This window comes from Mchenga conophoros, linkage group LG2 (genome assembly GCF_057382185.1).
Source record: "Mchenga conophoros isolate Kocher_MC1m ecotype Shallow Benthic linkage group LG2, M_conophoros_male_GT1.1, whole genome shotgun sequence".
Taxonomy (NCBI): Eukaryota; Metazoa; Chordata; class Actinopteri; order Cichliformes; family Cichlidae; genus Mchenga; species Mchenga conophoros.
In genome coordinates, this window is record NC_140527.1 from 37768774 (window position 1) to 37793778 (window position 25005).

A 25005-nucleotide genomic window follows, 5' to 3' on the forward strand; every position below is an offset into this window, starting at 1 on the left:
GCCAAAATCCAGCAGGGAGGGGGGGGGGAATCTATCCAGTTGTGAATGGTATGCTAGAGCAGGAGCTGTGTTAAAATGAGCCATTACCTTGGAAGGGTTGAAGTTGACATTTTTGGCACTGCCATGTTCATCACCGGATACAGCTGGTTGGTTATTGAATCCTTGCTTCACATTCAATGCAGTCAACTCATCCTGAAACACATTTCAGCGAAGAGAAATGATATTTTTCATGCGACGTTAGTGTTTGAGATCCCAGACCACTGAGAAAGTCAGGATGTGTGGTTGATTGGTTTTGCAGACATGACGTAAACATAAATAACAATAAAAACATTTTTTTAATTATTATTGGGGAAACATAAAGAGTCACTTTTTCTATTTGCATCAACAGATTACATCAGGTTATTGCTGGATATGAACGAACAGGGATACCTCAGCTAGGCCAAACTCCAGTCTAAAAACTCAGCAAATAATTTACAGCTTGCTGGTAATAAAGATTAGCTTTGAAGGTCTGGTTATTCGTAAAAACAAACCATATGGCTATTAAACAGAAACAGTCACGCACAATCCAACACCGAGCGCATATTGTTTAAAACCACACAGTAAGACAATGGCTGCAGTTTATATCAAACTGCAACGCATCCGCCACCCGAAGAGTTAGCTTAGCAAACTCAGCGATCTTACCAAGTAGCTGATTGTCAACTAAGAAGGGCAAGCTAGCTAACAAACTGACAACTAGGTTCTGTTCATTGTTATTGCTAGGCCCAGACCGTTCACAGGACTGCAAGCTAGTGTTAGCTCGCACAGCTCCTCTGCCTACAATTTTCCTCGAGAAAACGTTACTCCCGGCCGTTCAGGGAGCACGTCGTCAAATCTGACCTCTTTTTGCTTTGGATCTTGCGGATAAACGTCCGGAGGGCCGAGTCGGGGCCGCTTTAATGGACGGTGTTCGTAACTTAAGATCCCGAAAGCAGCCATCATCCAGCGGCATCACAGCTAAGGCTTTCCTCCTTCCAGCAGCCTGGGGCGAGCTACAACAGCCAAACTCACTTCCGGCAGGGTTCCAGTCGTGAACTTCAAAATAAAAGTCAGGGAAACTAAATTGCATAAAAAGCTTTGTGCTTTTTAGTTACTCTAGTAAACCGCCAGTAGACCCTATACAGAAGAAGAAGTTACTCTAGTACAGGGGTCGGCAACCGGCGGCTCTTTAGTCCTTTTAGTGCGGCTCCGCGTGGTTTGGGAAAATAAATTAGTTTTTTTAAGTAATTAGCTTTTGTGTATTTTACTTATGTTAGTTCTTTTTTAACTTGTAGTTCTAAATTGGAAGATTATTGTGATATTGAAATATAAATCTAAAATGATATTCTATTATTTTTTGATCGCTCAAAATAAGCCGCTCAAACAGCGCTCACGCCTCACAGACGACAGCTTACAGTCCTGCGTAAAGTTGAAAGTGACTTCGTACAGCCTCGATTTGCAGACGCTGTGCGCAGAGGTTCAGGAGCAGAAGTCCCATTGTAAACATATCACGGCAGACCCGACGATGTTTCCATGAACAGGCTTTTCAGCATCTCTTTATTGACCACTTTTCACACACGGGTGCTGTACGCATACAGCCGGCTGTAGCTTTGCAGCTCACTGCCCGACACACACCAACACAACAGCATAGAGAGCACAGACGTTAAGGCGTGATTGCGGGCGCCGCTCAGGTGCGTCCGCCTCCCCTGCAGCGGCGCTGCACACATTAACCGGGTAAAATACATATTTAGGCAGAATTTTGCAAACATCTGCTTTTCATTTTCCAATAATTTTTTTAACAGTCAGGTCAAGGCTCCAAAAGTCCAAAGGCGATATAAGGGTGGCGGCTCACAACAGTTTTTGTTTGCTGGATCATTTTAGTTCAGCTGCGTGTCTTTGCTTTTGTTATATTTCTTTAAGAGTTCAAAGTGTGTTCATTACATAAATAAAATGTAATTTTCTCTGTAGCACTTCATGGATTTAAGCAACACACCTTAGTTCTTCACACAAAGCATAAAGGTAAAAAAACAATATATACAGTGTTATCTTCATTTTAGATGTCAAAAAGTATTTGCGGCGCCCAGTGTTTTCTTTTGCGTGGAAATTGCGTCCAAATGGCTCTTTGGGTGTTAAAGGTTGCTGACCCCTGCTCTAGTAAGTAAATAGAGAACAAATAATGTTTTTAATCGTTTCCATGTTTTTCCTTTCTGATTAAAAGCGCGCTATTAAAAACACTCACGTGTATTTGGTTATTAGGCTATTATATAATATTAGATTTAATTAGGGGGTATTTAGCTTTAATGTCTGACTAAAAAAATCTACATCCTGCATAATTTGTGGTCTCCCATTTAACCTTTAAAGCCTAGTCAACACACGCACGCACACAGATATACAAAATAAATATACATGGTTTTTATACATGGTGTAATACGGCAAAATAAGTTTGTACATCTCTAACTAACTGGAAAGTCAATATTTGGTATGAGCACTTTTATTCTTAAACACAGTCCGAACTCAGGCAAGCTTTCTTGTAATTTCTTTAAGATGTCTTCAGAAATAATCTTCCAGAAAATTTTCCATATTTAACTCCAGTTTCAGCACATTAGCAGTTATCTCAGTGTAATATGAAAATCTGTCCCTCCAGTTCGGACTGAGGAAGTCAGAGTCTGAGCTTTTAAGAAGAAAAAACTTCACAGTTAGTCAAACATTTCAAATATTTTCCTCCAAAAAAATAAAATAAAAAGTTACAACACAAAAACACTGTGGACTCTCTTCAAGTATACATTATAGCATGAAGGCAGCAGGTAAGGTTATTGTAAGGTGTGTGATGAGGAGGTAAATCCTGGGCAAAAAATATTAACATTCTGAGTCTGATATGCAATCATTTGGGGGTCCGAGAAAACACACACAAAGGTTACTCCAAATGAAATGCAGTGTAACTTTTGCATTATGTGGAATAGTTCAAGTTTCATAAATTAAAGGTATTCCCTTTACTCCTGTGTGACTTCACGATCTTCAGATATTTCCCTACCTTGTAAGGAATTAATGTTATTTACCAACAGCTGTTTATGCCAGTTTGGTGGATTTTCATACTGCAGGAAGAGGTGACCAGATGGGAAAGTCATATATCTATTTGTTACTTTCATGTTTCTTCACTTGGAGTTGATCTCAAGGGTTAAAAAAAAAAGTGGATTTCTTAGTTTTGCTGAAGTGCATGTGGGCAGATTGTTGCTGAAATCTGCAGATTAGGACTTTACACTTTTGAAATGTTCTCATAAACCCCAATTTAACCTTTGCGTTTGTTGAACGCCTGCATACAGTACTGGAGGAGGCCTTAGATGTCATGTTCATGCGGAGTTATTCTGAAACAAAAGGCTTCACAATTCCCTAACGAGCTAATGGAATATTCATGTATAAATGTCTCTGTGACTTTTATAAAATAGACTGAAAAATAGGAGTTGACTGATACAGCGTGACTCGTCTGCGGCACTGTTACACTCACATTGGAAATGCTTTAAAATTCAGTAGAACCAGATGTGTTTTGTATTCCATGCATTCTTTTCCCCTGTCAAAAAAAACAAAAAAACAAAAAAACACACACACTGTGTCTGCAGTACCCACAATGCAAATCATGTTTACTGGTAGCATTTGGTACTATTTCCTCAGGCTAATAGCCTCAAGCGGGAATAAAGTGAGGGTGATGAAGGCCGGTAAGCTCACTTCTTTTAACTGATTCTCATTTTGAAACTTGTAGCTAACTCTAGGCAAGTCACCCAAGGAAAAATCATCAGATGTTTTGCTGCTAAGGAGCAACAAGACACTTTACAAAACGTTCTTTTTCCCTCTATACTATACTGACTGCTCTTACTTTTAAAATAATGCAATTTCCTTTACCATTAAAACAAGAGTAGCATGAAGAAGGCTCAAGGCTTTCAGGCTGATAAAGACCTCCACAGCATGTATGAATCGAGTCTAGTAAATCAAAAGCATGTATCGAAATTATTTCAATGTGAAGATAAAACATGAATTGCCCTAGTTTGTTTTCTCAAGGAATGCAAAAGATCCTTTCCAAAAATTCCTCTGGTAACACTTTCCTGCGTATGCATTCATAACCTTTTGAGGAATCCAGAGACAAATCAAACAACCACATAACATCCTTGATGGACATCTTATAAGAATAGACTAGACACGTCACCAATAAATTAAAAATAGGTTTATTCAAAAAAACCTCTATATATCAAAAATCCCACATTTAACAAATTTATATTACAGCTTCACAATCTCAAGTGTACAAAGGCAATCTTGAAAATAAGGGATATTGCACTTTTCATGATTGTTCAGCACATACTCGAAGGCAGACGCTTGCAGTCCTCTCATGTGTGAAAACAGAACATGTACAGACACACCCTGATGGTTTTCAGTTTTGTTGCAAACCACACACCATACTTCAACACCTAAATGATCTTGCTGGCAAAACATTCAACTCCAGCATTTGAAAAGATGAGCTAATTTGAAAACACAGTGCTTGCATGCAGTCTAAAAAGAGCATGCTTACATGGCTAACTCCATTATATAACCTGGAATTGTTTACAGGTCTAGGCACATATCACATCTGCAATAATTTACTGAAATTATCTCATTACAGCAACAACAAAAAAACACAAACATTTTAGCCTCTTTTGGAAAGCCATTTTGAGGAATGAATAGAAGGTGATGTTTTTCAAATATACTGTATTTAATAATTAATTCAAACAAATAAATTCCTGACATAAACAAACAAACATCAGTAGCAATGCAAATAAGAAATTAAATCTGATCCACACCATTTTCTGCCTAACATTAATTTCCTGGACTGTCAGGTCTCAGTCATGGAAATAAAACTAATTTAGTGTCTGACTGATTAACTGAAAAAAAGAACCATCCTACGTCCTTCCAAGTGTCCACATGACACATAAAGTGCTATTGTCAGAGACGCAGCTCTGTTTCACTTGCAGCTAATTGTTTGGTGCCCAGGAAACAACTCCTGTGACACGGCGGCAAAGAGCAGGTGGCTGATAGATCTCACTTAGCATACTAAGATTTGATGTGCTGTTAGGGAGTGCTGTCTCTGTGTCTTTGGTGAGGAAATAAACGGACACGGTTGCATGGACAACCCATCAGTGGATTTCTTTACTCATCATTTTCACACTTGGCAGGATTTGTGTGTGTGTGCAAATCATTTATTCAGCTTGATATTTTGTAGGATCACAGCTCAGGTCCAAAGTTCAGCTCCAGCGTGTTTTATCTGTTTTGGTTTTCTGATGCTTCTATCATGGCTCTAAATCTTGAGTTTTCATCTGCCAGCAAGGCAACGGGACTGTCAAACTCCAAAATCTACGAGAATGAAAAGGATAAAACAAAATCAGCACTTGCATATAAAGTCTGGGCACATTATCTCCAAACTTACTCCAACCGAAGATATTTCCCAGCGGCCGTGTATGAAAAGCATTTCAATATGTGGGAAATATTGTCCTCAGACAGCCTTTGCTGCACTTTGCTGAATCATAAGTTCCTATAAGGAGTAGCGATCACTCCCGGCACACAGTGGCCAACACTGTTTGAGCCATGTTGACATTATCAACGAGGCTCGAACAACAAAATATTTTGGGATCTTTTATAATACAGGCAAAGCCAAAGATTACAAAATGGAAATGTAATTGTCTTTTTAATGCAAAATGCATGAAGTAATGAACCATTTAGGTACATCTAATAGTAATAAAACAACACGCTTACGAATATCTGTGATTTTTTCACTCCACTGCACAGCCAAAAAACTGGGTGTAAATTCAAGCTATAAATCTTGTCTCTTCTGATGCATCCATCTTATTTTACTCTACTTACTGATGCCAAAAATGCAAACTCAACTGATTAAGGGATAAGGGCTGAAACACATAAACTGGTGACTACTTGTGTGCTTTTCATGTTATCAGCTACCATCAAGAGTCTTGAAAACTGCTCAAGTGAAACATGAACTGTCTCATTCCATCCGTCATATCAAACACACAGTAATTTAGGGAATATCACATCAACGATTGAGTTTCAACCACTGGACCGAGTTTCACAGTCAGACATACTGCATTTATATTCACCTGGCCGCTGTCCATGACCATGACTCTGCTGCAGCTCATCACTGTGTTGAGACGATGGGCGATGATGAGAGTAGTGCAGCTGCCAAACGCAGTGCGAATGGTCTCCTGGATGAGACGATCTGTCTCGGTGTCAATGGCTGCTGTTGCCTCATCCAATAAAAGGATCTTTAAAAAGAGACACATGCATTCATATTATGGGAGTTTGGTTACTTCGATTGCACTGTTTCATTGACTCTAACGACCCACATTATGGAATCGAGTAATTTTTTATAATATAAAAAAAACGATGCAAATATTGCTCAAAGCAAAGTTTTTGTTTTCAGTGAAGGAGAATTTATATGATGTGAGAGGCATTTGAGGGGCAGGTGTGTGATAGCTGATTTAATCAACCAAGGTTGCAGAAAAATAAGATGAAATAAGAAAACTGAAAGAAACCTTCCAAACAAAGCAAAGGCTGAAATTGTGGTGCACATGCATGGTTATTGACATATAAAGTTATGAAATAGTACTTCACAAAAATAGCTGAAAACAAATAAAATTATACGCTATGTCCTGATGATGTCCGACCTCATGCTATCAGTTCAGAAGCCGTACCAGCTATGGGATACCACCAGCAGGGGGCAGTGGTATCCCATGCAGGTGGTTGTATGGCAAGACTGATTATTCATTTTAGAACTGAGGAGTTTATCAACTATTCCACATGGAAATATAAACCAGCAGCATTATACAATCTGCACCTTGCTGTTTCTCAGCAGGGCTCTGGCCACACAGAGGAGCTGCCGCTCTCCCACTGAGAAGTTCTCTCCGTTCTCTGTCACCTCTGAGTGGAGTGAATGAGGCAGCTGGCTGACCTGAGGAAGGTCAAAGGGACATAAAGATGTAAAAGGAAGCTGCTTTAGTCATGTAAAATATAATTTACACTCCAACCAATTTGTAACTCACCATTTCTTTTATATGTGTCTTCTCGAGAGCTTCCCAGACCTCAGCATCAGAGTATTGATCCCATGGGTCTAAATTGCTCCTATTGGAAATAAACCATGGTATTGACGTTCATACTGATTATACATTATGACAGTGATAAATGGACAACACTTATATATTATACTATTATACTTTTCTAGTCTCATGAAGTGTGTTTTTTTATGCAGAGGACCACACACCCTCACAAATTGGTACATCTGGGGCAGGTTTTAGGGTGATCGAAGCAAACTCAACCTCCTGAAATGCATCTGCCCGTGTCTATTTCACATTATGACAAGAAGGGCAGCATACTCTGATCCTGAGCTCAAAACAATCCATGGCCAGGATCGATTCTGACCTGCAGCTGAGGGAATTCATTCACAAAACAGAGGTGCTTTTTTGCTTTTGAATACTCTGGCCTGTCAGACCTAGCACCCCTGTTGTTTAATTTCTTAACACAAAGCATCATTTTTCCTTTTTGTAATGGGCACACATCAGATCACCGCTGTGCACACACAGCAGCGACATCTTCCAACATCTCCCAAAAGCCAATTTCAGGCAAAATTGAAAACACAATCACAGACACTGAGTGACTAGATGGAAAATATCCTGCTCACTTTTGATGTTCAACACATATACTATAGCTTTAAACAGATGGGCTGACTATAGGCACTTTCGAGGAAGAGAGTAGCTATCTACCTGGTTGTACAACTAAAACAAATTTTCCATTAAAGCAGATGCATTAATTGCCAAAACGTTGGTGTTTTCTGATATGATTTTTTAGCCAAAAGATTTTTAAGGTAGTTCAATAAACCAGTTGCAGTGATTAATAATGAAAGTAATTATCAATGGATTACCTGATAGTACCGATGAAGAGCACAGGCTCTTGAGGAATAATAGCTAGCTTGCTCCGCAGGTCATACAGACCGATCTGTGCAACATTGACTCCATCAATGATAATAGAGCCCCCAGTCAGCTCCACAAGTCTGAACAAAGCTACTCCTAGGGAGGACTTTCCTGCAAACGCATATAGAAAACATGCTGCGTTAACAAATGCAGACACATTTAAGTGGAAACGGAAGCTGAAAAGTCTGCCGGCTGGGGAACTGAAAAGGTCAGTCGTACCTGATCCAGTGCGGCCCACAATGCCGATGGTTTCTTCAGGCAGGATAGTGAAGGACAGGTTCTTAAGCACCAGCGGCAGATCATCGCGATAACGCATCTCAACATCCTGAAAGGTGATCTTTCCCTCCTGAGGCCAGGAGGGGGCAGGTTGGGCTGCCTCAGGACTTTGTCTAGGTGCTTCGCTCTCAAGAGTCTTAGATAAGGAAAAGGTGATGGTATCTGGCATTAATCTGTAAATCTCTGTGTAGGGGCAAGCCCCCTAACTGATTTGTAGTGATTTTCTTTCTATGAGATTTTCTTGGCACGTCAGAAGAAAAAGTTGAGCTGATATTGTGGTTTGATGGCAGTTGTGTGACATAAGCTCTATCATGTGCCCTGGAGTGTGTTAATACTGCACAAGAGGTTTCTATCATTCCTAATCAAATGCTTGTGACACACACACACACACACACACACACACACACACACACACACACACACACACACACACACACACGGACTTGCCAACAGCCTTGAATTAAAACGGTGTCATATATCTCATGTGGTCTGGTCTAGTGCTGTTATTTCAGACATGCTGTTACACAATCCACCTTTCTCACTGTGCTAATCAATGCTGTTACCTTTATATAATGATTGATCCTCTCAACAGATGTAAAGCGAGCTTCTGTCTCGGTGAGGAGCCGCACGGTAAACTGAAACAAGCCAGTCAGCTGGAAGAGAAAGAAAAGCAGAGGGGTAAAAAGGTTAATGATTAACAGTGTCACACCAATTACTATGAAACACTCGCTATTTATGTGCGCTGCCCCCCTTCAGCAATTGAGCAATAAAACAACTGGCAATTTACAGCCTAATAAACAGGTTTGCTGATATGGCTCCTTCACGATCTTGTTAATCGATTTCAATTCTCTGTGTCGATTATAACATGCAGTAAAGAACAGAATCTTAAAAAACCAAAAACTGGGCAATGAGAAAACAAACATATTTCTAAGACACACTGTGAAAATCATCCTGTCTGTGTACAGCAAGGTGAGAGTGTGCGTTAAAGCCAGACCATGTAACCTGTGCTAATCAATGGCTGCTTCATGCAGTGCTACAAGACCCATATTAAGCAGCAAATAACAGCTAAAATACTGCAGAATAAAAAAGATGAATGATGTTTTGTTCTGTCAAACACAAAAAGCCTCATTTTAATCTGTCTCTTCAAATCGATGAAGCAAACATTAAAACTAGGCAAGGTGAAGATGCCAAGAATGACAATGGTAACCCTGTTAGAGTTCAATGTTCCACCTTGAACTCTTACTTCATGGGATTCCTGTGGTTATATTGTGGTTACGTAACTCCTACCCAAACAATGGTGCAGACAAAGCAACCAGAACACCCACACTGAAGAATCTGTTCAGGACTAACTTGAAATTCTCAACAAAGAGCTCCCAGTGTTGACTAAAATCCCTGTCTGATTAAGCATCCACAGGATGCGCCTGCAACAAGACCTATCCGGCCCGTGCTGTGCACGTTGGCAACATCCAGCCACATGTGCTTGCCCCAAACTGCCCGGACCAGTTTTCTCAATAAGGTTAAGTACACAAGGCGATCGGTGTATATTCAGACAAGTTTTAACTCACATTTAGACGCACACAGTTATAGAGGCTGCCTTGCTACCCTTCCTACACAGCCCGGAGCTTCAAACTGTCAACTTTTTTGCCATTCAGAGGACCAGAGCCGTCAGTGTTTTTGCACATTCTGTGTTACTACATGAGTTTGTTTACACACCTGCACTGCATATGATATGGCCAAGCCTGCGTAGGCTGGAGGTATCTGATTGTGCATGAAGACAATGAGCAGTGCTACAGCAGTGATAAGGGAGATACTGATGAGGTCCAGGCGGATAGCCAGCCAACGCATTGCACAGCTGAAGAGGTAGTTTGAGGCCTGGTTGGTGTCCAGCAATTCCTGATATCTGAAAAAAAAAGAGAGGGAGAGAAAGAGAGATACCGTAAACTAATTTCAGCCAGAGTAGAAGCAAGCAGAGCTCTGCACTCTCCTGCTTGCTGAGGGGAAATATTCTGGTATGGGCTCTGGTATGTTTACTAACAGAGGAGCAAACTCAAAAACTACAAGAAGAGATAAGATGAAATTAAAGTTTAATGATGCCCATAGCTAGCCTTGTACTCACCTTTGGAGGAAATCATGCCCTCTTCCATAGGCATGGATGGTGGAGAGGCCTTGAAGGCTGCTGGTGATGTGAGAGGTGAATGGCGATTGGCTGATATTCTCCAGGCGCTTTAGCTCACGAAGCAGTACCCTGCAAGTGAACAATGAAAATCATACATTGAACTTCCATGAAATTCACATTTTTATTTAAAATACATAGCTCAGTATTGATGTTACTCTGAGCCGTTTCCACTGTGTATACATCACAGAAGCAGATATATTAGAAACACATTAGAACTCATTTATGTTGTGATTTGCAGCCCTAAATGGTTATGAAAATCCTAATGAGTCAGCACACTGCAGAACTGTAAAGCCTCCACTCATCTTAGTCTCATTTGAATGAAAATTGTAAGGCATTGTGAGAAAGTGCGCTCTAGCATGTGCGGGGTAAATGGTTCAAATGGATTACATTCAACTGGAAATCACAAAAGACGAGCCGGAGTACGTGCAAAAGAGACAATTTTATGAAACACGAGAGTAATGTTTGTTTTGACAACCAACGCACGTATGTTATATTTCAGTTAAATTGACAGTGCAGCTTTCAGCCACATTTTTACTTTACTTGCACTGGCCTCTATTTCGGAGGGAAAACTGACCTCACACGTTAATACCGAAACACAAGTGAGGAGTGAAGGAATGGAGAACGCATCAGCTTTAACGATCCAAGAGCGCTGCAGACAAATCATGATGAAATGACGGGCAGAGACGGATCGGCACATGGTCCAAAACATGGCACCAGTTTTTCTTACTTCCCTACCGTTTCCCTCTATCTGATGCTTGTGCAACATTATGAGCAGTGTTTCATACACACAGACAGCCAGACATCAGACTCGCCATTCGAGACAAAGTGTCGGGGAGAGAGTTATACTGACAAAGGTGTGGTGTCTTCCTATTTTTAGATGCCAAGACTGAACGAACAGTACATGGGAATTACACATCTCCTATGAATCATTCAGTTTTCTCATAAAAAGCTGCGAAGAGAGACGGAAGGAACATGACACTTCCTCGCTTCGAGGCTGTGATCCAGACAAACATGTTTATGCCCTGGGCTGCTCCGTCTCAGAATTCAATAAAAAGCTGCTTTAGAAGTGGGTAATATCAATGGGAGATCTAGGTTGATGTAACATCCATAAATATCTCGGGATGTCGTGACTTTGTCAGATACAGCATTTCGTCCTGTTCAACAGCATTGCCAAGGGTCATCACTACCTTCCAGTGACAGGTGGGGATCATCTCTTCCTTCTGGGTCTCTGTTGTTTACTCAGAATTCATCACTAATTCCTGCACTACCCATAAATAAAATGTTTCTTTAAAGATGACTGAAGATGCTTAGTGATTTATTAATCACTCGAGAGACAAAAATGGTGTCAAGTCTGATTAAAGTAATCAAGAATTCCAGTTTAAAAATATCAAGCGGTACATACAGAGATTGGGAGGGAAAGTTTTAAATGTCTGAGCTCCCTGAAACTAAATCCACCTCCAAACATAATCATAGCTACTGTATATCAGTTTATCTTATATTTGTCATTATGATACAAGTCTAAAAGTCAAAAACACTCATAGTTTTATGTGTTTAAATCGAAATGTGCTTTCAGATTTCACATCGGAGCAGCAATAACACAGAGACTCGTGAGCTTCTTGAGCTCACTGATAGAGGAAATAACAATATGCTCTGGTTATTTCCCGAGACTCCGGCGAGCTGTTGTTTCCCTCTGTGGTTTCACCTATATTGCACAACTGCTGAAAAAATTATATAAAATGACTAGGTGCATTTGCAAAATTTACTATGGAACAGATCAGTTCAGATAAAGATTATCACAGTACTTCTTTCCATGGTATTTACCTTTAGCAGTCTCTCTCTGTGGTCCAAAGTGACTCCATATTAAACACTACTGATTAGAGCATGTTTTAAATAAGTGGAGAAGATTTTAACTGGCGGCTTGTTTGTGTTTGTCTTTTACTTTTGCACCTTGTGGTCTTGTTACATAATTTCTTTGTGCAAGCAACTGTACAATGACAATAAAAGTTCTCAGTCTGAATAATGGCAAATGGTCAGTATTTGTATAGCGCTTTACTTGGTCCTAAGGACCCCAAAGCACTTTACACAATCATCCACCCATCCACACACTGGTGATGGCAGCTACACTGTAGCCACAGCCACCCTGGGGCGCACTGACAGAGGCGAGGCTGCCGGACACTGGCGCCACCGGCCCCTCTGACCACCACCAGTAGGCAACGGGTGAAGTGCCTCGCCCAAGGACACAACGACCGAGACTGTCCGAGCCGGGGCTCGAACCGGCAACCTTCCGATTACAAGACGAAGGCCCAACTCTTGAGCCACGATCGCCCCAGTAAGTGCAGTAGTGAGTTAAATATTTTTGGATTAGCAGTTCTCAAGACTTGTACCAGACTTTCACCCAGACTGAATGATCCCTGCTCATATTCGTGTATGGGAAGAATGTCTTAAGCAATAGTTTTCCAGGCTTTCTGAAAGCCTTTCAAAGTTTATCTTTGGCTGTTTTTTTACTCCACACATTTTCAGTCTAGTTCTTGAACCTGATCATCTTCAGAGGAATATGTTGACCTATGAATCATTCACGCATAAAAAGGCAACAAACTCAAAGGAAGAACCAGTGTTGTGTGTACACCTAACAGACAATCAACGATAGAACCAATTTTATATTCTGTCTTTTGATATGTTGTTATTTGCAGCTTGCTATGTTATGTGACAAAAGAAATGGCAAGCCAGGGGATCATCTTCAGCAGATGAAAGTTGTGTCCTTAATAAATAGGAAAAAAAGCCAGAAAAGGCTTGACATAGGACCTGAGAGATACATCTGTCCCTTCAGCTTATCTACTGTTTGTCGAAGCCTCATCAGAAATGGTCACAGTGGAGGCTTCGCTGTCAAGAAGCCATTCTTAAAAAGGGCAAACAGGGAGAAACACCGAGGTTTGCTAAATTACACAAGAACTGGACTGAAAGTGAGTGACAAAAGGTCTTATGGAGTGAGGAATCCAAATTTGACATTTTTGGTTCAAATCATTGTCAAATTGCACAGAGGAGGTCAGGAGAGTGGTACAACAGTGAGTGTCTACAGCTATCTGTAAAACTTATTCAATCGTTTAAGCCTCAAAGAGGCCTTTGAAGTCTTTGAAAAGGCCTTTGAAAAGGAGACATGACAGAGACATGTAGCTTTTACAAAATGTCATCACTCTAAGGGTCTAAATTTCAAACTATTTCACACACAGAAGAGTAGACAGTTTGATTTATTTTCATGCATTTTTGGTTTTACTTCAGTCACTCGTGATGTTTTGACGAGCAGTTCTCAAGAAAGCTGCAACCCACAATCTGCCAGCTCTGCATGGCCACATTTTAAAAAGGAACAAACAAACACACACACAGGTCTGTTTTCATATCTTAGTGGGGACATCTAATTGACATAATGCTTTCCCTAAAGGCTCACCCTAACCCTAACCATCAAAAATGAATGCCTAACCCTAACCTGATTGTAACCCTGACACTAAAACCACATTTTGAGTCTCACAAATGCCTTCAAATTCATAGGGATGGGATATTGTCCCCATAAAGTCTGCTGGTCCCCACAAGTATAGTAACATTCCAATATTTGGTCCCCACTGGGGTGATTAGATCCAAACTGACTAAACTAAGCGTAAGGCAAAGAGTATGTTTGTGTACAAGAACTTGAGCCACATGACAAATGCTAAGAGCAAGTCTTAAATTTTGATATATCTAACCTAAACTTTGTGCACTGTGTCATATTCCCTCAGTGCAAAAATGGGAAAAGTAAAACAAAACAGGAAAAGAGCCAAAAGGCTTTGAGAATCACCAGCTTTCCTCCATTCTCAAGTAATTTCTCAGTCCTTGTTATAGCTGGATTTAATTTTCTTTATCGAAGCATCCATCAGGCTTAAAGAAAATCTGCTTAACTTTGCTTTCTTCACTGCTGTCAAGTCAAGTCAAGTCAAGTCAAGTTTATTTATAGAGCACATTTAAAAACAACCAAGGCTGACCAAAGTGCTGTACAGTAAATACAGATAAAAATACAATAGAACACAATTTTGTAATAACACCTCGCTGATAAAAATAAAATAAAAATATATAAAACAAATAAATTAAACCTTTCTAAAAGCCAATGAAAAGAGGTGAGTTTTAAGAGCAGTTTTAAAAGTTTCTAGGCTTTTGGAGAGTCTGACGTGAGGAGGTAAACTGTTCCACAGTCTGGGTGCAGCCACAGCAAACGCCCTCTCTCCCTTTGTCTTTAATTTATACCTGGGAACATCTAAAAGCATCAGGTCGGCTGACCTCAAAGATCTCCTGGGGCGATAAGTACTAAGGAGTTCTGACAGGTAAGAAGGTGCAGTGCCATTTAAAACCTTAAAAGCCAGCAATAAGATTTTAAAATCAATCCTAAAGGCAACTGGGAGCCAGTGGAGAGAGCAGAGAACCGGAGTGATGTGGTCTCTTTTTTTTGAACCGGTCAACAGGCGAGCGGCAGCGTTCTGCACCAGTTGAAGGCGATGTAGACAGGAACGATCTAGGCCAGCATAGAGGGAATTGCAGTAGTCTAGCCATGAAGTAATAAAAGCATGGACCACTCTTTCTAGATCGTTCCTGCAAAGGTAAGACTTGACTTTGGCTAAAATCCGCAAATGATAAAAAGATCCCTTAACTACAGAGCTGATTTGTTTATCAAGTTTAAAAGCATTGTCAAAAATAACAGAGGTGGGACCAAGTCATTGTTTTGCAAGTCTCAAGTAAGTCTCAAGTCTTTATCCTCAAGTCTCAAGTCAAGTCTCAAGTAATGTCAGGCAAGTCAGAGTCGAGTCTCAAGTCACTGGTGTAAAAGTCCGAGTCAAGTCACAAGTCTGAAACTTTGAATTTCAAGTCCTTTCGAGTCTTTAAAAAAAACAAACGAAAAAATAATGTTGCAGTTATGCTAAATGTAAATATTAGACCATGTAATTTTAAAATCTGTGTTTTTCTCAACACATGACAAAATAGTGAACTTAGAAAATATACACAAATTGTGAAATTGCACCTCTTTAAAATGCAGCTCAATTAAACTTAGCTCCAAGAATAGTTTTCACCGACAGTTCTGAGATAAGCTGCATGTTATTCTTGGATGCGGTTGTAGGACCAGCTTTAAAATCGCATGACAAAAATATCATACACATTAAAAAAAACTGTATCACCAACGTAGCCTGGACAACATTTGCTAGTTAGATGAAGTCAGCTATCTCATCTTAGCATATTTATATGCATATTTATAATTATACGGTTCTTGGAGTGAGTGCATACACTCATGAAGTTTAGTAACTTCCGGTCACTGCAACAAGCCCAGGTACAGTTTACCGACGGATGGGTGCAGGACCTTGAAATGCACCGTGTAGAACGAAAGACCATCGTACGTATCATAAGTTTACCAGTCTCACAAATCGTCGTCATAAATACACATTCATTAACCGTTTATAAATAGGACCTTTGAGCTCAATGGTAATTAATTAGTAGGGGAAATAATTTCTGGTAGCATCACAGAAATGTAGCAGTGACAATAATATTGTATGCTGTAATCGTACTGGGCAATTAGTGATACAAAAAACCTGTTTTATCCTGTGAATAAAAGTATATGTTTTTGTCAATGTACCATAATAACAGAAGCGAAACGCAATATTGTGTCAGGACAATTCACTATTTATGCACAATAAACACAATAAATAAAGGAGCATAGCGCGACAATTTCTGTTCAGCGCCAGACTTGCTTGTAACCTATATCACCAATTATGTTAAGAAAAATGACGCATTAACTACAACAGCAGACTGACCTTTGTGTAAATGCTTGGAGCAGACTTACCTGTGAGCTGGAGTGTTCTGGGACGTTATATTTGGTCTTTGAATGGCTGCAATCCAGGCCATCCGTCGCGTCTTTGTTACTTCGGAAACATGAACAATTTCTCTTCAACGATGTAATCCGATAACAACCGATCTCTTTACCCGTCGGCTTCCCGTGGCTGTCATGCGACCGGCTATTGCAGTTAATAATACAACAGCTTCTTGACATTTTTGTGTTTCTTTTTATCGCTGTATAACTGATTTTAATTGAAAGCCTGCGTGCGCTAGTACCGCTTGCCACGAGTTCCCAGAATCCTTTGCGGTTCTACCCGTGAATGACGTCACATTTTCAATCTCTATATAATATGCATGTTAAATTTTATATTTGGGGTAAAATATCAAGTCTTTTCAAGTAAACCGGTTCAAGTCCAATTCAAGTCCCAAGTCATTGGTGTAAAAGTCCAAGTCAAGTCACAAGTCTTAGAACATTTTTTCAAGTCAAGTCTAAAGTCATAAAATTAATGACTCGAGTCTGACTCGAGTCCAAGTCATGTGACTCGAGTCCACACCTCTGAAAAATAACACCAAGACTCTTAATGGAAGAAGTGCAATCGGAGGTTAGGGGTCCCAAAAAGTCAAGAGAGAAGTTGGGATCTTTAGGAAGCCCAAACACAATGACTTCAGTTTTGCTTTCATTAAGGTGTAAGAAGTTAAGAGTCATCCAAGTCTTAATGTCAGACAAGCAGGAGAGTAGCGGCTGCAAAGAAACATTGCAGTTCAACCTCAGAGGGAGGTAGATCTGAATATCATCGGCAAAGATGTGGAAGGACACATTATGTTTACGGAGCACATCGCCCAGAGGGAGCAAGTACAGAATAAACAACAGGGGGCCTAGTATGGACCCCTGAGGTACGCCACAGGTTAAAGGAGCTCTGGGAGATGACAGTTCACCAAGGTGAACAGAAAAACTCCTATTATTCAAATAGGACTGGAAAAACTTTAAGACAGTGCCCTTTAAACCGACACAATGTTGAAGGCGGGCTAGCAGTATGTTGTGATCTACAGTGTCGAAGGCTGCTGTCAGGTCCAGGGTTACTAAGACAGCAGCACAACCAGAGTCAACAGTTAAAAGCAAATCATTAAAAACTCTCAGAAGGGCGGTTTCTGTGCTATGCCGAGCTCTAAAACCAGACTGGAACTTCTCATAGAGATTGTTGTTGTCAAGAAATAGCTGGAGCTGCGTGAGGGCGGCTCGTTCCAGTACTTTAGACAGAAAAGGGAGGTTGGAAATGGGCCTATAGTTAGAGAGTAGGGATGGATCTAGATTAGGCTTTTTAAGGAGAGGTTGAACAACAGCGTGCTTGAAGGGTGTTGGAAAACAACCAGAACTGAGGCAGGCATTGATCAGGACCAGAAGGAAAGGTCCGACTGAGTCCAGAACCTGCTTCAGAAGCCGAGAGGGGATAGCATCGGTGGAACAGTTGGTAGTCTTAACCTTGCAGACTATTTCATGCAGCTGAGAGAGAGAGATTGGTTCGAACTGATTAAAGGCAGAATGGCACAAAGACAAAACACAGGGATTGGAAGGTGGAGATGGAATGACAGACTGCAGGGAGGAAATCTTGTTTACAAAGAACTTTAGAAAGTCATTACAGAGGGTGGCAGAAGGTGTGAGGCTGGTGGATGTGTAAGGATTTACAATGGAATTTAAAACACGAAACAGAGTCTGAGGTTTATGGACACTACTGCTAACCAGGTTTGATATGTAGGAGGACTTGGCCTCTTTAACGGCTTTCTGATAGGTTGAAAGAGAGTCTTTGAGGATATTAAAAGAAATGTGCAGCTTGTCCTTTTTCCATTTTCTCTCAGCACACCTACAGGTGCGCCTGAGAGCACGAACAGAGTCTGTAATCCAGGGTTCAGCGTGAGCTTTGGGACGGAGTGTTTTTAGGGGAGCGATGAGGTCCAAAATAGAAGTACATGTTGAGTTGAAAAGAGCAGTTAAATCTTCTGCACACAAGGAATCAATCCAGTCCACCGTGGAGAGCTCAGAGTTGCTAAAAGCAGCAGAAAACTGAGATGGTACATGGGTATTGATGATCCGGTGACGGCGTGAAGGAGATTTAACTGCAGCATCAGAACAATGTGCAGTGGCAGAAAATAGAACAGGAAAATGACCGGAGATACACGCACTCTCACAAATTTCAGAGATGTGGATACCCAAGCCGTGAGACATGACAAGGTCCAAAGTGTGACCCTTCTCATGTGTGGAGCCAGACACACACTGAGTAAGGTTGAAGGAATCCAACAGTGAAACAAAGTCTCTAACCAGGGGTTTAGATGGACAGCACACATGAATATTCAGGTCACCAACAATAAGAAAATGATCGAAATCTACTGAAAGCCCTGAAAGGAATTCCCCAAACTCACTGATAAAGTCCTTGTTAAATTTGGTAGGACGATATACCACTGCAATCAGTAACGGAGTGGATGAGTTTAGTTTAAAAAGCTGTAGTTCAAAGCTGGAAAAAGAGGAAAAAGAAATCTGATGGCAGTCATAAACAGATTTAAAAACACAGGCGAGGCCTCCGCCTTTGCCAGAGGACCTGGGAGTGTTTAAAAAACAACAGCCTGGAGGAAGAAGCTCAGAGAAAGCCACAGTCTCACCAGCGCGTAACCAGGTCTCCGTCAGGAACATAAAATCCAAGTCGTAAGAAGAGAAAAAATCCTTGAGCAGAAACGTCTTATTGGAGAGGGATCGAGTGTTGATCAAAGCCATAGATAAGGTGAGATCAGTAGCTGTCATCGGGGTTGATATGCGGGTGAGTGGGCGTAGGTTAGAGTTTGTAGCACCAAATCTGCGGATCCGTGGCTGTAGGAGAGCCGATGACTGAGGACCCGGAACGGAAACAGCGAGCGACGGACCCGGAGAGTCACGCAGGAAGGGAGCAAACACCAGGCGTGGGCCGGAGATGGCAGAGAGTCGCCTACCAGAGGAGAACGCCGCCGCCGGCATGGCGAGGAGTGAGCCAGATGACCGAGGGAGGCGCGGGCCAAGAAGCGGGCCTACCGGTAAAGCCGGAGCAACAGCAGGCGGAGTTTGAGAGACGGTTTTCACCCAGGGTCCTCTGGGCTGGAGTGAGCCCCTCACCGCAGCAGAGTAGCAGAAACCCATCTGAGCGAGGGGAGGATCAGCCAGGCAGGAGAGTGATAGAAATGCCTTTGTGCGAGCCAGGAGACCACTTCGCTTCCCTCGTCTTCTCCAACGTTTTTTCCGGTGTAGCTTGGGAGGGAGGAACCAGGTGCGACGTAGGTAAGGTGGAATACCATCGAACAGTGGAGGCACACCGCTTGTTTGTCCATCAAAGACAGAGGACAAAGGTGCTGACACTGCTGAGTCTCGAATAATAAAGAGAGTTTGCCGGTCATAAGTCCGGAGCGAGTTGATTTCCACAGTTAAGGCAAAGAACAGCAAACAAAAAACCAAAAAACAGGAGGAGGAGTGACGGCGAGCCGAACATACTGGCGCCATCTTGTACTAAAATTGGCTGTCAGATAAAGGCTGGACTTTAGAAAAGTGTCTCTCTTAAAACTTTGAATTTTAAAATGAGAGACACTAAAAATGAAGGGTATTGTTTCAATCTGTGGACCAGAACTAAACGAGAGGAGAACTAAACAAAAGAAAACAAAAATGCAGGTGTTCTGATTAGTGAGTGACTTATCACCCTAACTTTGACGATCTACGGTGGGCTTTTTGCCTGTGTTAGCTCTGTGTGTTAAGCCTCACCTTTACTGCATGCACTTCACTCTTATCAACTCCATGTAGAGAAAATAAGAGGCAGCTGTCAGTTAAAAATACAACTCATAGGGGAAAGCAACTTACTGCTCTCCAATTACTTTGCATTGCATGACGGTATCTCCTTGTCAGTTACGCTTGCTTTGAAAAAAAAAAGACTTTAAGCATCTGTGTGGTGGGATGAACCACCAAGAGACTAGCGGACCCGTAACTTTTGTAAACTTATGAAGGCAGGAAAAATGGAGAAACTGTGTGATCATGACTCTTGGTATGCCTGCATGTGGAGCATGTTTTTAGTGTACACAAATCACACTTTTAGCACATAGTTGATACAATCTTTCAAAAGTGGATATTCTGGGGTCAATAATTTGAGGGACCATACAGTATTAGCTACTTGAATTTTCAGAATTTCCATTATGTCCATATCTATCATAGAAAACAGCTCTTTTACTAAAAACTGGATAAATTATAGAGGTTTTACTCTTGATTTTTTAAGTTTTAGACTAAAATAAAGTCACATGAAGGCTCTTTACCCTTGGCTCAGCTCAATCATGTTGGCACACTTCATTCATCCATGGAAGCATACACCAGATACTGGGTGAGAGGTTACGCCGACAGCCACTTTAGAATGACGAATTAAAATGACAAGCAGAGAATCGTCTTGCTTGGCAGCCAATGCACCACTGTGCTCCCAAGCTGTTCTACTAGTTAACTCATGTTATAAACCTAACTATCTATCAAGTTAGCTAGTCAACGCTGAATCCCAAGTTGAGTTTCAAAGCCATGATCACAACTGCATTCACAGACACATTGTTAATCGTCACGCATTTATCCAAACCCAGATGGATGCATCATGGGGTACTTGGGGTTCAATATTAGTTACAGTGAAATTTATTGCTTTTCATAAAAAGCTTAAGTCATTTTGTCTGTATGGAGCAATTTCACAGTATGGAGCTGACCATCGTACATTGTCTGCATTATAGTCTTGGAAAAAATAACAAAAGCCAAGATTAGGACGAGAGTGTTGAATGTCTGACCTGGAAAGACGATTGACAATGTAGAGAAAGCCTCCCAGAGGCAGGACTGAAATGAGGAACCAGGGGAAGACAATGCCCACCATTCCCAAGCAAAGCAGCACCAGGGACAGGTTCTGCAGGAGCATCTCAGCTTGCATGGTGAGACGCACATCCACTGTGGAGATAAAGTACATCAGATGCACTGTGTAGAGTCTCTCTAGGTCCCACTAAGTGTCTTTTGTCAGGGGAAAATCTATGAGCGGCAAAAAAACAGCAGAGTCTGCGAAAATATTAAACCCAACCACCCAAAGAAACAACAGCTCACAAATCAACATGTCAAGCAAAGACACCAGTGAAGTGCATAACAGAGAGCCACTCACTAGGGAAAACGCTCCATGTCAAATCACACTGTGTCTTTGCACTACACCTTGTCAACCAGGGTGACTTCACTGACTGAAAGGTCTCCTGGGGGAAAGGTTCACAGTCAAGACAAATCAAGACTCACCCTCGTCCATGTCCCTAGAGAAGCGGGTCAGGATACGACCCAGGGGTGTTGTATCAAAAAAGTGCATAGGGCAATGGAGGATCCGGCTGAACAGCTTGTCGTGGAGCACGGAGGCAGCCTTCACGGTGCACTGTCAACACAGACAACACATGTTGTGCTTGAACACGAGACCTGACACGTGTAAACAACAACCGTATGGACACATTCATTGCTTGGATAAACAGACAGTTGGAGTGAAATTGTCTGTTAGTCGACACAGTTTTAAACCTCAAAGCACAGCGGGTACAGTGGAACACATATGTTGCCCGAGTGTTATAAATGCTACATATGCTATGCATGTGCACAGTGGTGGGTAGCTGTCATGCACAGAGTAGTGCTGTCAAATCTTCATTTATGATGAGTTTCCGGGAGGCTGACATAAAAGGTCATGACCTACTGCGCATGAGACATTTCAACAATTGGACAGAAATTACATGTGGCAGCAGAGAACAAATTAATTCTATTAATGGAATATTTAACACTCACAAAGATCTCATCACAGCTAGAGGTAAAAAAAAGATTAGCCATCTTTGAAAAATTAGCAATTTTAAGTGGCACACATTAACGTGGGGATCTAACCTCTGCAGTGCAGTGTCAGGATGGGTTAGCTTGAAAACGAGGATGCACACTCGAGGGGATGCTGAAATACACGAGCGTGCACGCACACACACAGACGCACACTCACACGCTCTTTCTCTCTGCTTCTTTGTCTCCGTTTCTCATAAAGAAACAGACTGATATGCATGCAGCCACTGTATGAGTTGTGAGACAGGACAGTGGACAGATAAACTGACTTGTCCTGCAAGCACTGGATCCATAAGAGCATGAACAAATGACAGTGTAGACGTTCAAGCAGGAGCGCTGTCTGGATATAAGGTACACATTCTACTCAATTTTAAAGTTCATCAGTGGTTAAGAGGACAAACGTGAAAGAAAGGGGCTTACCTTCACAAACACCAACCCTCTGATTGTCTTCAGCAACAACACAGCTCCCATGGAGATGATGTAAACAGTTGAATAGTACCGAATATGAGGGTTGAGTCTCATGCTGTTGCTCGCTATTGTTTCATTCACCGAGATTAATGATGTGTTCTGAGGGCAGATGGAGCAACAAATTACAGGCTGACAAAAAAAATCTTTCTTTCCCCATTTGGTCTCTAATGAAATTGAGAAAAGCACACTTTGGATCACAAAAAAAGGCATGAAAATCAGTCCGTTGGGTGGTGTTTGCCATTCCAAGCACATTTCTCAACAGCAGCCACCAACTGCTTAGCTGCACATCTGTTTCTTTACTGCTCACTCTTGTTTTTAATTAAGTTTACCAAGGTGCTGTTACTTTTTTAATCATGCACATCCAGATTAATGCTCAGTCGGCTGCCACACTCATCCAAACACAGTAGTTATTTTTCTTTTGGGAGTCAAACACACACCACTGAGAATCCTGTATTATAGAAAACTAGAGTCATCTACACTCACCCCGCTGCCCTGTCTGATCCAGTGGCTCAGCCACCAGTTACTGAAAGCTAGGCTGCCTGTGGTGGAAACAAAGAAGAAGATGTTGATGACGAAGACTACTGGGCCTCCCGCTGCTTTGATGTAGGCTCCGTAAACAGACCACGGGACTGAACCAGAGCCTTTCTCTTCAGCTTTCATCAATGGTTCTAAATATAAAAGCCAGAAAAGAAGTTACTTATGAACCATTCTCATGGAAAACAGCGATTTACATGAGAAGCATGAAAACGGGCAGAGTTTCTCACCTCCTTTCTTGCTTTCCATCTTTGGGCTGACCTCGGCAACATCAGTGGCACTGTCAGCCTTATTTCCACCTACCCTCTGCTCTTTGTTTTTTAGTTTCTCTTTCACCAGATTCTGAGAGTAAAAAAGGGGAGTGGGGGAAGAGTTTTGACACATGTCACCAGCAGAAATCACAACGGCCATAGCAATGGCATTGTGGACATTATTAAAACAGAGATATCGGTGACATGGTCTTTAGCAGCTCACCAGTAAATCACTGCACACATAAATAATAAAAGCCTTTGTATGCATTAACATTTCCTTGCTACAGGGCCTGCCTTTCTGGGCTTATGAATTATTCAGCTTGTAATGTTCAGTTTTATTGTGTCGTGAGGGCAAAGATGCCTTATTCAAAAGAGTTGGCTTTGCTCCTCGTGCGCCCCTGGCCTTACCTCCTGTTGCATGCTGTTGAATAGCATGGCATAGTTGCGGTCTTTACCAATTAGCTGCACATGGGTACCGTGCTCAGCAATCTGGCCGTCCTTCATCAGAATAACAACATCGCACTCAGGAAGATACTAAAAGATAAGTGCATGAAAGAGGCAAAAGAGCAAGATATTAATTTTGCAGACATTCTGTGGATTTTTGAAGGTTTAAACTTTTTATTAATTGATCGCAGGAGCTTTTCCAGCAAAGAGGCAACATTTCTCATGGTTGAAAAAGCAAGAAAGACTCAGTTCGACAGAAAGGACTGAAATATTCTAAAAGAGCAGAAACTGCAAAAGGATGTTGATGGAAATTATTGGAATTTCACAGGTGATAGTTACCTGCAGCTGATGCGTTACAAAGAGTATGGTTTTGCCTTTAGCGGCCCCCCGAATGGCTTTACTGAAGATATGGGAGCCCACACAGGCATCAACAGCACTGAGAGGGTCATCCAGGAGAAGAATGGGCCGCTCACTGTAGAGTGCACGCGCCAGGCTCACTCGCTGACGCTGCCCTCCACTCAGGTTGGCACCCCTCTCGCCAATCTAAAAAGAGAAAATAAAAATACATTTTGCACAAAACTCTCCTCGTGCTGAGGCTGAATTAAATTTATTGCATAAAATGAAACTGCTGGGCATGATATTTGAGAAATCGATGTTTTCGGAGCTGACATTTTGTTAAAAAGAAGCAACAGATACCTCTGTCATGTCTCCATATGGGAGCTCTGCAATGTCTGGGAGTAAACAGCACGCCTCCAGCACTGCACTGTATCTAATGTCGAAACAAATATGCAAAGTTAGGGATAAATTTGCAGGTTTAGCGCTTTTTTACTTATAACACGGTTATACAGTACTTATTCTTACTTGTCTGGGTTATACTTATTTCCAAACAAGATATTTTCCTTGAGAGAATCATTTAGGATCCAGGCTTGTTGGGACACATATGCGAAGCCACCGCTGACAGCAACTTTTCCTTCTAACAGAGTCATCTAAAACACAAAGGCAGAAGGTAGGGAGCAGAGAAAACAGTTGAAAAAGTCCTTTTCAGATTGCAGGTTATACTGTGACATTGTGTGTGACTGAAAACTTCAGCAAGAAAAGCTGTCCTTGTTGTTATTCATGAGTTATTCTGGGTTATCT

At 41.5% G+C, this 25005-nt stretch overlaps 2 protein-coding genes across 8 annotated transcripts in view; both read right to left on the reverse strand.

Annotated features, from left to right (window-relative positions):
- The window catches only part of med12 (mediator complex subunit 12), a 34589-nt gene extending 33555 nt beyond the window's left edge, over positions 1-1034 (reverse strand). For all 6 annotated transcript variants that reach the window (XM_085244931.1, XM_085244922.1, XM_085244905.1 and 3 more), the window contains exons 1-2: positions 877-1034; positions 88-192 (exon numbers count right to left, since the gene is read on the reverse strand). In XM_085244931.1, coding sequence (XP_085101057.1) covers positions 88-192; positions 877-978 — 207 coding nt within the window. In that variant the 5' untranslated portion in view covers positions 979-1034. The remainder of the gene's footprint in view (positions 1-87; positions 193-876) is intronic.
- Positions 1035-4196: 3162 nt separating this feature from the next.
- Positions 4197-25005, reverse strand: part of LOC146582581 (ATP-binding cassette sub-family C member 5) — a 35049-nt gene continuing 14240 nt past the window's right edge. For both annotated transcript variants that reach the window (XM_085244965.1, XM_085244958.1), the window contains 18 exons: positions 24730-24854; positions 24565-24637; positions 24208-24411; positions 23833-23958; positions 23404-23515; positions 23123-23307; positions 22592-22738; positions 21608-21737; positions 21124-21277; positions 10402-10530; positions 9999-10185; positions 8849-8938; positions 8229-8421; positions 7961-8120; positions 7086-7164; positions 6881-6994; positions 6144-6308; positions 4197-5388 (listed from right to left, as the gene is read on the reverse strand). In XM_085244965.1, the coding sequence (XP_085101091.1) occupies positions 5296-5388; positions 6144-6308; positions 6881-6994; positions 7086-7164; positions 7961-8120; positions 8229-8421; positions 8849-8938; positions 9999-10185; positions 10402-10530; positions 21124-21277; positions 21608-21737; positions 22592-22738; positions 23123-23307; positions 23404-23515; positions 23833-23958; positions 24208-24411; positions 24565-24637; positions 24730-24854 (2466 nt within the window). In that variant the 3' untranslated portion in view covers positions 4197-5295. The remainder of the gene's footprint in view (positions 5389-6143; positions 6309-6880; positions 6995-7085; positions 7165-7960; positions 8121-8228; positions 8422-8848; positions 8939-9998; positions 10186-10401; positions 10531-21123; positions 21278-21607; positions 21738-22591; positions 22739-23122; positions 23308-23403; positions 23516-23832; positions 23959-24207; positions 24412-24564; positions 24638-24729; positions 24855-25005) is intronic.